The sequence below is a fragment of the Eretmochelys imbricata genome, chromosome 2, assembly GCF_965152235.1.
Source record: "Eretmochelys imbricata isolate rEreImb1 chromosome 2, rEreImb1.hap1, whole genome shotgun sequence".
NCBI classification, from domain to species: domain Eukaryota; kingdom Metazoa; phylum Chordata; order Testudines; family Cheloniidae; genus Eretmochelys; species Eretmochelys imbricata.
The window spans coordinates 168,044-180,804 of record NC_135573.1 but is presented as its reverse complement, the minus strand read 5'-3'; the positions used below and the strand labels follow the sequence as shown (position 1 = coordinate 180,804).

General features: G+C 43.6%; 1 protein-coding gene across 1 annotated transcript in view; it reads right to left on the bottom strand.

The window, feature by feature from the left end:
- The window catches only part of MAPK15 (mitogen-activated protein kinase 15), a 62,114-nt gene that overhangs the window by 31,364 nt on the left and 17,989 nt on the right, over nucleotides 1-12,761 (bottom strand). Inside the window, exons 7-8 of the mRNA XM_077810313.1 lie at nucleotides 11,005-11,144; nucleotides 9,000-9,057 (exon numbers count right to left, since the gene is read on the bottom strand). Coding sequence (XP_077666439.1) covers nucleotides 9,000-9,057; nucleotides 11,005-11,144 — 198 coding nt within the window. The remainder of the gene's footprint in view (nucleotides 1-8,999; nucleotides 9,058-11,004; nucleotides 11,145-12,761) is intronic.

Sequence of the window (12,761 nt, the reverse complement as noted above, 5' to 3'; positions counted from 1 at the left end):
GAACAGTTTTTGGTTAAAATGTGCAGCTTTAGGGACATGGATCAGACCTAGGTCTGTGTTGTAGCAAACTAGTATGTCTGGCTCAACAAGGCAGGGGTCTGGAGGCCCAAGCTGGCAGTGGAAAATGGGCTCAGAGGTAATTTCAGCACATCAGGTGACAGTCCCGGGGAGGTGGGAGGGGGTGTCTCTGTGGCTGAACCCATCAGTGACATCATCTCATGTTCTTCACTCCCCACACAAAAGACTACTCCTGAAACCAGGGAGCTTTGTGAACAAGGGCCGCTAACAGGGAGTTTCGAGAGGGGAGTAGGAAGGGGGCAAGGTACATTTGCCATTCTTAAAACCTTTACACTAAGCTATAATCAAAACTTCTTGATTTAAACAAACCCTATCATTAAGCTCGGTAAGTGTAGGAGAAAATGCAGGCAGAAGCCCAGCAGCAGAGTAAGGGCTATCCTGTTTATTGCACTCAGTATAGCATGTATGATTACCTGCCCTGTGGGTGAGTAGCATACGTTTGCATTCGGTGCAAGGAGCTCCTGCCCCTCAGAGACCGTTTACAGGCTCTGGAGGCTAGGATGGTGGAGCTGGAGGAGCTAAGGGAGGCAGAGAGGTATGTTGATGAGGCTTTCCAGGACACTGTAGATTTGTCCCACCTCCGATCAGACAGCCCCTACGCTGTTAAGGAGGATGAAAGGCCCAGAGGAGAGCAGGCAACAGGAACAGAAGGAAACCTTGCCATAGTTGGGACCCTCCTTCCAGATGATGTTGGGGTACCTCTCGCACTGAGGTTACCTCTTGGGGGGAAGGAACTCCACTCATTAGGAAAAGGCAGGTGTTAATAATGGGAGATTCGATCATTAGAAACAGATAGCTGGGTTTGTGATGACCAGGAGAACCTTATGGTGACTTGCCAGCCTGGTGTGAAGGTTACGGATCTCTCAAGGCATATAGATAGACTTATGTCTAGTGCTGGGGAGGAGCTGGTGGTCGTGGTACATGACATAGAATCATAGAATATCAGGGTTGGAAGGGACCGCAGGAGGTCATCTAGTCCAACCCCCTGCTCAAAGCAGGACCAATCCCCATCTAAATCATCCCAGCCAACGCTTTGTCAAGCCTGACCTTAAAAATATCTAAGGAAGGAGATTCCACCACCTCCCAAGGTAACGCATTTCAGTGTTTCACCACCCTCCTAGTGAAAAAGTTTTTCCTAATATCCAACCTAAACCTCCCCCACTGCAACTTGAGACCATTACTCCTTGTTCTGTCATCAGCTACCCTGAGAACAGTCTAGAGCCATCCTCTTTGGAACCCCCTTTCAGGTAGTTGAAAGCAGCTATCAAATCCCGCCTCATTCTTCTCTTCCGCAGACTAAACAATCCCAGTTCCCTCAGCCTCTCCTCATAACTCATGTGTTCCAGTCCCCTAATCATTTTTGTTGCACTCCGCTGGATGTTTTCCAATTCTTCCACATCCTTCATGTAGTGTGGGGCCCAAAACTGGACACAGTACTCCAGATGAGGCCTCACCAATGTCGAATAGAGGGGAACGATCACGTCCCTCGATCTCCTGGCAATGCCCCTACCTATACATGCCAAGAAGGCCAATGGCATTTTGGGAACAAGGGCACACGGTTGACTGATATCCAGCTTCTCGTCCACTGTAACCCCTAGGTCCTTTTCTGCAGAACTGCTGCAGAGCCATTCGGTCCCTAGTCTGTAGCGGTGCTTGCGATTCTTCTGTCCTAAGTGCAGGACTCTTTACTTGTCCTTGTTGAACCTCATCAGATTTCTTTTGGCCCAGTCCTCTAATTTGTCTAGGACCCTCTGTATTCTATCCCTACCCTCCAGCATAGGGAAGGGTAGGAGAGACATCCTGGAGGCCAAATTTAGGCTGCTAGGAAAGAGACTGAAATCCAGGAGCTCTATAGTGGCATTCTTAGAAATGCTACCAGTTCTACGTACAGGGCCAGGTAGGCAGGCAGAGCTTCGGAGTCTCTATGCGTGGATGAGACGATGGTGTAGACAGGAAAAGTTTAGATTTATTAGGAACTGGGGAAACTTTTGGAATGGGGGAGCCTATACAGGAAGGATGGGCTCCACCTAAACCAAAGTGGATCCAGACTGCTGGCACTTCACATTAAAAAAGTTGCAGAGCAGATTTTAAACTAAGAGATGGGGGAAAGCTGATTGTTGCAGAGGAGCATGTGGATCGGACAGAGACTTCTCTGAGAGGAGAAGTTATAGTTAGAGGAGAGTATATTGATAGAGATTCTCTAGGTTTTAGGAAGAAGGAGGGGGATGAAAGAGGACAAAGTATGGGCCAGATCAGACAAGAAACATTCACATAAAGAATCTGACACATCAGAAAAGGGCAGACAAACAGTGATAAGTTTTTTAAAGTGCTTGTACACAAATGCTAGAAGTCTAAATAATAAGATGGGTTAACATGAGGCACTCTAGTTCAAGGAGGATATTGATATAATAGGCATCACAGAAACCTGGTGGAGTGAGGACAATCAATCAATGGGACACAATCATTCCAGGGTACAAGATATATCAGAAGGACAGAACAGGTCATGCTTGGGGCAGAAAAGTGGCACTATATGTGAAAGAAAATGTAGACTCAAGTGAAATAAAAATCTTAAGTGAATCCACATGTTCTATAGAATCTCTATGGATAGTAATTCCATGCTCTAATAGATCCCTACTGTTCTATTCTTAAGGACCACCTGACCAGGACAGTGAAAGTGACGATGAAATGCTAAGGGAGATTAGAGAGGTTATCAAAATAAAGAACTCAATAATAGTGGGGGATTTCAATTATCCCCATAGTGACTGGGTACATGTCACCTCAGGACAAAATGCAGAGACAAAATTTCTCGATACTTTAAATGACTGCTTCTTGGAGCAGCTGGTACAGGAACCCACAAGGGGAGAGGCAACTCTCGATCTAGGCCTGAGTGGGGCGCAGAATCTGGTCAAAGAGGTAACTATAACAGGACCGCTTGGAAATAGTGACCATAATATAACAACATTTAACATTCCTGTGGTGGGAAGAACACTTCAACAGCCCAACACTGTGGCATTTAATTTCAGAAAGAGGAACTATGCAGAAGTGAGGAGGTTAGTTAAACAGAAATTAAAAGATACAGTGACTAGAGTGAAATCCCTGCAAGCTGCATGGACACTTTTCAAAGACACCATAATAGAGGCCTAACTTAAATGTATACCCCAAATTAAAAAACACAGTAAATGAACTAAAAAAGAGCCACCGTGGCTTAACAACCATGTAAAAGAAGCAGTGAGAGATTAAAAGGCATCTTTTAAAAGTGGAAGTCAAATCCTAGTGAAGTAAATAGAAAGGAGCATAAACACTGCCAAATTAAATGTAAAAATGTAATAAGAAAAGCCAAAAAGGAGTTTGAAGAACAGCTAGCCAAAAATTCAGAAGGTAATAATAAAATGTTTTTTAAGTACACCAGAAGCAGGAAGCCTGCTAACCAACCAGTGGGGCCCCTAGACGATCGAGATACAAAAGGAGCACTTAAAGACAATAAAGTCATTGAGGAGAAACTAAATTAATTCTTTGCTTCAGTCTTCACGGCTGAGGATGTTAGGGAGATTCCCAAACCTGAGTCATCCTTTGTCGGTGACAGATCTGAGGAATTCTCACAGATTGAAGTGCCATTAGAGGAGGTTTTGGAATTAATTGAGAAACTTAACAGTAACAAGTCACCAGGACCAGATGGCATTCACCCAAGAGTTCTGAAAGAACTCAAATGTGAAATTGCAGAACTATTAACTATGGTTTGTATCCTGTCCTTTAAATCAGCTACTGTACCCAATGACTGGAAGATAGCTAATGTAACGCCAATATTTTAAGAAGGGCTCTAGAGGTGATCCTGGCAATTACAGACCAGTAAGTCTAATGTCAGTACCGGGCAAATCAGTTGAAACAATAGTAAAGAATAAAATGGTCAGACACATAGAAGAACATAAATTGTTGCGCAAAAGTCAACATGGTTTCTGTAAAGGGAGATCATGTCTTACTAATCTATTACAGTTCTTTGAGGGAGTCAACAAACATGTGGACAAGGGGATCCTGTGGACATAGTGTACTTAGATTTCCAGAAAGCCTTTGACAAGGTCCCTCACCAAAGGCTCTTGGGATAAGAGGGAAGATCCTTTCATGGATTGAGAACTGGTTAAAAGACAGGGAACAAAGGGTAGGAATAAATGGTAAATTTTCAGAATGGAGAGGGGTAACTAGTGGTGGTTCCCCAAGGGTCAGTCCTAGGACCAATTCTATTCAACTTATTCATAAATGATCTGGAGAAGGGGTAAACAGTGAGGTGGAAAAGTTTGCAGATGATACTAAACTGCTCAAGATAGTTACGACCAAAGCAGACTATGAAGAACTTCAAAAAGATCTCACAAAACTAAGTGATTGGGCAAACAAAATGGCAAATGAAATTTAATGTGGATAAATGTAGAGTAATGCACATTGGAAAAAACCACCCCAATTATACATACAATATGATGGGGGCTAATTTAGCTACAACTAATCAGGAGAAAGATCTTGGAGTCATCGTGGATAGTTCTCTGAAGACATCCACGCAGTGTGCAGTGGCAGTCAAAAAAGCAAATGGGATGTTAGGAATCATTAAAAAAGGGATAGAGAATAAGACGGAGAATATATTATTGCCCTTATATAAATCCATGGTATGCCTACATCTTGAATACTGCGTACAGATGTGGTCCCCTCATCTCAAAAGAGATATACTGGCATTAGAAAAGTTTCAGAAAAGGGCAACTAAAATGATTAGGGGTTTGGAACAGGTCCCATATGAGGAGAGATTAAAGAGGCTAGAACTTTTCAGCTTGGAAAAGAGAGGACTAAGGGGGGGATATAATAGAGGTCTATAAAATCATGAGTGGTGTGGAGAAAGTGAATAAGGGAAAATTATTTACTTGTTCCCATAATATAAGAACTAGGGGCCACCAAGTGAAATTAATGGGTAGCAGGTTTAAAACAAATAAAAGGAAGTTCTTCTTCACTCAGCACACAGTCAACCTATGGAACTCCTTGCCTGAGGAGGTTGTGACGGCAAGGACTATAATTGGGTTTAAAAGAGAGCCTCCATGAATTTATCCAGTTAAGTCCATTAATGGCTATTAGCCAGGATGGGTAAGGAATGGTGTCCCTAGCCTCTGTTTGTCAGAGGGTGGAGATGGATGGCAGGAGAGAGATCACTTGATCATTACCTGTTAGGTTCACTCCCTCTGGGGCACCCGGCATTGGCCACTGTCGGTAGACAGGATACGTGGCTGGATGGACCTTTGGTCTGACCCAGTATGGCTGTTCTTATGTTTCTAATGTTCTTAAACACCTGAGGAACAAAGACTGAACTGGGGGAAGTGCTGGATCCAGGCTAAAGGGATTTCTAGCCTGTGAATGAGACACCTGGGGATTCCAAGCTGTAAAGTAAGTGCAGCTTGCCCCTTAAGAATCTACAGCCTGCTTGTATCATCTCTTAGGGTGAGAATCTGCTATTCATAGCCAGTCTATTTAATATATTAAGCTTAGTTTGTGTTTATTTGCTAAGTAATCTGCTTTGATCTGTTTACTATCACTTATAATCTACCTTGTGTTTATCTAATACACTTGTTTTTGTTTATCTAAACCAGGGGTGGGCAAACTACGGCCTGCAGGCCAGATCCAGCCCGTGGGATTGCACCCCGTGATGCTGCAGGCCCTGCACCGCTCTCAGAAGTGGCTGGCACCACATCCCTGGGGGATAGGGGCGGGGGGGGGCGTGCCAGAGGCCTCCGTGCATTGCCCTTGCCTCCAGGCACCGCCCCCTGCAGCTCCCATTGGCTGGGAAGGGGGAACTGCGGCCAATGGGAGCTTTGGGGGAGGTATCTGGAGGCGTGGCAAGGGCAGCGCATGGAGCCCTGTGTCTCCGCTCCCGCAGGGGCTGCACAGGGACGTGGTTCCGTCCGGTTCCCGGAGCAGTGCGGGGCCAGGGCAGGCATGGAGCCTGCCCTGTCCCCGGTGTGCAACACTGCCACCCCGGAGCTGCTTTAGGTAAGTGGTGCTGGGCCGGAGCCCGAACCCCTCCTGCACCCCACCCCCCAAACTCCCTGCCCTAAGCCCCCAGCACCCCTCCTGCACCCCAACCCCCCTGCCGCACCCCAACCCTCTGCCCTGAGCCCCCAGCTGCACCCCAACTCCCTGCCATACCCCACACCCTTCCTGCACCCCAACCCCCTTCCCTGAGCCCCCTTATACACCCTGCACCTCTCCTCTCCCCCAATCTCTGGCCCTGAGTCCATTCCTGCACACCGCACTCCCTCCCACACCCCAACCCCCTGCCCCACATACAATTTCCCCACCCAGATGCGGCCCTCAGCCCAAAAAGTTTTCCCACCCCTGATCTAAACCAGTGAGTTGGAGTGACGTGTATGGGAATCTTAGTTCAAGGGGCAAAGGCTGTTGTATATTCCTCTCCACGTTGGGGGAAGGGGTGAATTTTATGAGCTTATGCTGTACAGTTCCCTGTGCAGCACAAGACGGTATAATTTTGGGTATATACTCCAGTGTGGGGGCGAGGAGGGGGGTAGAGAAGAAGGAGATGAGTCTGGAAAGCTGGGAAATTGGCTGCTGTCTGCTGCATGTATTTGAGTAGCTTCCCTGAAGCTGCTCTCTCAGGTAGCTCAGTTTGGGTGTGTGGTGCCACCTGCTGTCGTGTTGGGTGATAACACAGCCTGGGTTAGGCTGGCTGTGTCCCCAACCAGAGTGAGTAGGGCCAACCCAACTGAGTGATTAGAGGGGCCCCGCAGTGCCCACAACTCCGAGACTGCACCCCGGGGTGACAACCAATCACACCCCATTATTATCCATCAGCACTTGTTGTGTTAAGGAGGTTCTGAAGCTTCAACCCCCACCCAAAGAATCAGTCAGGAAGGGCAAGGACAGACCTAAAAAGTTGCAATTCTCCAACAACAAAAATTCAGAAAACTGACTCCAACGAGAAACTGCAGAATTGGAATTAATTTGCAAACTGGACACCATTAAATTAGGCTTGAATAAAGACTGGGAGTGGATGGGTCATTACACAAAGTAAAAACTATTTCCCCATGCTAATTTTTCCCCTACTGTTACTCACACCTTCTTGTCAACTGTTTGAAATGGGCCATCCTGATTATCACTACTAACATTTTTTTTCCTCCTGCTGATAATAGCCCACCTTAATTGATTAGTCTCGTTACAGTTGGTATGGCAACACCCATTTTTTCCATATATATCTTCCTACTGTATTTTCCACTGCATGCAACCGATGAAGTGGGTTTTAGCCCATGAAAGCTTATGCCCGAATAAATTTGTTAGTCTCTAAGGTGCCACAAGTACTCCTAGTTTTTTTTCCTCCCATTAAGGTATCGCAAAGGGCTGTGAACAGAAGGGGAAAAGCCCAAAGACCAAGGAAGGGATACTTGTAGTCACTTGTTTTAGACTAAGTAACATATGATGGGCTGTTGGTACAAATACATAGTGTTGAGGAAAAAGTGTTGAAACAAAAAGTTAAAGCTAAAATTACACTTTTGTCAGATAAAACTAAACAGTGTCACATTATAACAAAAACAAAAGTGTATCAACTCATCCTATAAAAAGTGTAGCCACCAAAATATTCTTAAATAAGAGGAAGCCATTTGCACCTCTCTCAAAAAAGGAGAAAGAGAAGGAAAATGGAATGTAAGTGTGAGGTTAAGATTAACAGGTTTAAATCCAGATACGGGACTAGCCAGTATGTAGTTACAAAAAATATTCAGGGAAAGCACCAAGATGGAAGTTAAAAAGTTCTTCTGAGACATTGGTCAGCAGAAGCTGAGGACTGACAATTCAATATTTTAGTGCGAGGCAGAATTACCCCCAGGTCAAAGAACATCTCTACCTAAAAGAGAATTGTTTAGGACATAAAAAGCTGTTCACCAGCTCCTGCAGAGAATTGAATCCAAAGTAGACTAGCCAGGCACCTAGTACCCAAAACTAGTCCATGGGAGAAGAACTGTGTCAAGGCAAACTAAAGAATTGTAAGATCCCATCTTACCCATCTGGAGATGTAACTACACCCAGACAGAAATTAAGCATTACTCCACACTAGTATTAAAAGCCTAAATGGAACAACATCTAAGATTGTATATGTTACATGATTTTTAGCCAGATTTAAGGTAGACTAAGTTATCTGAAAACCCCTGCAGTTTGAAGAAAAAACAATTTCTAATAAGAAACTTTAAAGTTTTAGCACCTTTCTTAAAACAAATACAATAATAATAAATGTTTGCCTAAGGTAAACCTGTTCCTGTAACTAAAATGAATGCAAGGTAAAACTCCCCATAATGTGCACTTTGGTTGGTTTTACAGTGCAATGTATGAGCTAACAGAAGTGCACTGTGGTGTTGTAATGTGACCTGCATTTTTATTGATTGTTTTTAATAAGTAGTAATAAAAGTGGAATTTTGCTTACTACAGGGGTGGAGTCCTGAATCCTCTGTCTTAAGCTATACAGAATTTTTAACGTGGGCTCTAAGAAAAATCAGGTTTCTAATAAAAATACATAAAGAAACTTTTCATAAATTTGAAATAAAAAAACAACAACATAGTAGAGAGAACCAGCTATCCTCGACTTCATAATCTCAAGAGTATAACCAGCACAAAGAATAAAAGGGAATGTTCTACTTTTGACAACATCACAACATAAAAGCCTGGAATTTGGGGCATGGAAAGTAAAAAGCTGTCAGGTCAACTTTAATATTGGTCCTGAATGATGAGCGGTCACTGGTTTTTGTTTCAGTTGTTTCTATCTAATGTCACTGCCTTGAGGATGAATAAGTGAGTCTGTAGACAGAGATCCCTGCCAGCTGGTTGCTGAGCTTATTCCCACATTATATCAATATCTGTTGGTTTCTGCTAGTGACACAACGTAAAAGGCTTACCTGGAACTTATGCGGTTAATAACAGAGGCTCTGTAGTCCGAATGGATAGCTAAAATATCTGCAACAGAAAACAGATTTCATGAACGCCATGGGCAGGATTTCAAGAGCCATGCAGTTTGTGACTCAAAACTTTGAATTTGAACCTAAGGAGTTAATTTTGGTAGAGAAGATTCAATAATATTTTACCCATCTCTAAGGTTTTCCAAGAGAGAATCTCAATTGCTTTACATACATTAAATGAACACAGCACCTTATGAGGTATTATAAGCAAGAGTCCCATTTAACAGATGGCAATTGAGAGACAGAGATTCCTGTACACCATAGCAGGTACTCTAGAGATAGTAAATGGAAGAGCAGGGTTTATAATCCTGGAATTTCTGCATGCGGGAGAATATTTCTGATAGTAGAGGACTGTTTGTCTGATGGATTAAAGACATAATAAGATTGCAAATTGAAGCTAGATTAATTCAGATTAGAAATAAGACTAATTCAGACTGATTTTTAACAGCGGCTTGTCTATATGAACAGTTAGTGCATGGCTAGCTGGGGTGTAAGTCTATAGTGCCCGGCAGGCTACTGTGCTAACTCGCTGTATGGACCCAACTGCTTTGCACTAGAAGTGCCATAGTCCACTTTGATTTATTTCACTTTGAAACGGAAGTAGTTCAAAGTGCACCATGGAACTTTTAATGTGTTGTAGCAGGATCCACACAGCCAGTTAATACATGGCACACTATTGTGCTATAAATTTACTAATGTTCATATAGACAATCCCCAGTGAGTGTAATTAACCACTGGAACAATTTGCCAAAAGATGAGGTCAAGTCACCATCACTTGGAAATCTTTAAATCAAGACTGGATCTCTCTCTAGAAAACCATGCTCTAGCTCAACCATAACATATGGGCTTGATGCAAGAATTCTTGGGTGAAATTCTATAGCCTGTGTTATGCAAACAGTCAGCTTAGATGAGTGGTTCTCAACCAGCGGCCCAATCAGCACACAGCTGTGGCTCATGTGACATCCTCAGGGCCATACAGGTTGTGTGCGTGTGTCTGTGTGTGTGGAGAGAGAGAGCGCGCGAGTGTGCGCGCGCATGGATGCAGCCCACAATGGTAATAAGTTGAGAACCACTGGCTTAGATGATCATAATAATTCATTCTGGCCTTAAAAAAAAAAAAAAAAGCCATCTATGAATTTCAGGCTCCAAGTTTGTGTTCAGGTGACCAGGTCAGGAAGCCTGACTGACTTATTACATCAATCACCTTAATATATGTTACTGTCATCAACCACCTCCATGCATGCTAGAAGCAGTATGTTATCTATGTCATCTGATCACGGTGACAAAATGGCCAATGTTGGTATTGTGGGTCCTGTGCTTTTCTTGGTGGGTACCTAGGACACCACTCTTTGCCCCTGCTCTTGAAGCGTCGAGGGCCCCGTTAGTGGCCCAGGAAGGTGGTAGAGGAGGGAAGTGTCTGGGTTTGTTCCTCACTCTGAGCCCCAGCCCCTCTCAACCCCTGCAGGCTTCTTACCTTCTTCCCCCTTGGGTAGGTTTACCCTCTATCCAAGACACTGGGGGAGGGAGTCTCCCTGCCGTGCTGGGGCAGGGTCTCCCTTCCTCTGGTCTTTCAATTCTCAGCAACACAACTCCAAACTCCAGTCCTCTCTCCTTCTTCACACCACCCTCTCTGCCTGAAGCAGGGGTTTTTTTATTAGGTTCCTGACCGGGCCTTAATTGACTACAGGTGCTCCAATTAACCTGTAGTAGCCTTCCCTAGTCTACAGGGAACCATGCTTTAATTACCCCAAGGCTTATATATGTCCCCTCTCCCACTGCTCCCTGGCCCTGCTGTATCACATCACTTAAGGTTTTATTTTCCATGCTGTTCCCAACATTCCACCACTCAGTCTTCTGAGTTCCTGGGAGAGAGCAAGAATGCCAATTATGAGTCATTCTCTTAGCAATTGGGCTGCTAATACTTCCCTTCATGGAAAAGTCTCACCTTCCTGGGATGGGGCAGGAATGACACTCAAGATCTGCTCTATCTGATTCACTGTGGATGTTCCAGGAAAAAGAGGTTTTCCAAGCAGCATCTCCCCCAGAATACAGCCAATACTCCACATGTCCACGCCCTTTGTGTAGCTACAAGAAAGAACAGACTTATCAGGACACACCAATATGCTTTTGTAACGCTAACAATATGCTTCTGTAACCGTGAGACCCCCTTCTATTTCTGACCATCCTGCAAGGAAAAAACAAACATGTCTAATAGCCCCACAGGAGATGTGTTGATGGGTTGTTGCTATCAGGGAAGCCAAAGAAAATATGGAGGTGGCAATCACCTGAGGGATTTCTTGTCAAGGCCTATTTGAAATAAGCAGTCAGAGGAAGTTCATTACACAATTAAAGATGAAGATGGTAATTAGATAATAAAAATCTGGGGTACTCATATGACTAAAAATCAAGACACAAGCTGATTTCTGGGAACTGACATGGTGTGGTCAATGACGAAACCCCTTGGGATCTTAGATATCCAGAAATCAGTTAAAATTACTTAAGCAGAGTCAGTGGGAAACAATGCAGAGAATGATATAAAAGTTTGTCAACATTCAAACTCTTTAACCCAATATATATGTTTAAATAATTAAACTACTAATAAAAAGTAAACCAAATATTAAAAGAACAAACCACTTGAAGAGTGGCTAAACAAATCTTTCCAGTCAAATATAATAGCCTTTTTAGGTTGTTGCTATAATTAAAAAAATAGTGGATAAAGGGAATGCAGTGGATGTGATAGTATCAAATACTGTATTAAAATCTAAAACTATGTCTCATGAAATCTAACTGCAATAATTAATTCAAATTGGCAGGGATATCATGCCTCCACACAGATTAAAAGTTGGCTTGCAGAAGTGTTATTATGTATGACAACATATCAAGTTTTGGGGACTCACATGGGTTGGTGGTAAGTCTAGTGCAAATTTAAATTACATACATAGATCACTGACATCAAGTGATCCAGATCGCTTTGTAAGCGGAACGCAAGCAAACTATTTGCATTTTAATATGGCCAAGTGTAAATGTATACATCTAAGAACAAGACGAGGGACTCTATCATGGGAAGCAGACTCTGAAAAGGGCTTGGGGGTCATGGTGGATAATCAACTGAACATAAGCCCCCAATGTGACAGAACAAGGAGTAATGGTCTCAAGTTGCAGTGGGGGAGATTTAGGTTGGATATTAGGAAAAACATTTTCATTAGGAACATGGTGAAACACTGGAATGCGTTACCTAGGGAAGGGGTGGAATCTCCTTCCTTAGAAGTTTTTAAGGTCAGACTCGACAAAGCCCTGGCTGGGATGATTTAATTGGGGATCAGTCCTGCTTTGAGCAGGGGGTTGGACTAGATGACCTCCTGAGGTCCCTTCCAACCCTGATATTCTATGATTCTATGTGACTGTATGATTTAAAGGGCTTATACAATCCTTGGACACAGGGGACTCTTGAGTAGGAATAGAAAGGTTATTTCTCCTATGTATTTGGCACTGGTACAACCACTGCTGGAATACTGGGTCCAGTTCTGGTGTCCAAAATTCAAGAAGGATGATGATGATTTGGAGAGGTTCAGAGGAGAGCCACAATAATGATTAAAGGGTTGGAAAACATGGCTTATAGCAATAGAATCAAGGAGTTCAATCTATTTAGTTTAACTAAGAGAAGGTTAAGGTGTGAGTTGATCACAGTCTGTAAATACCTAC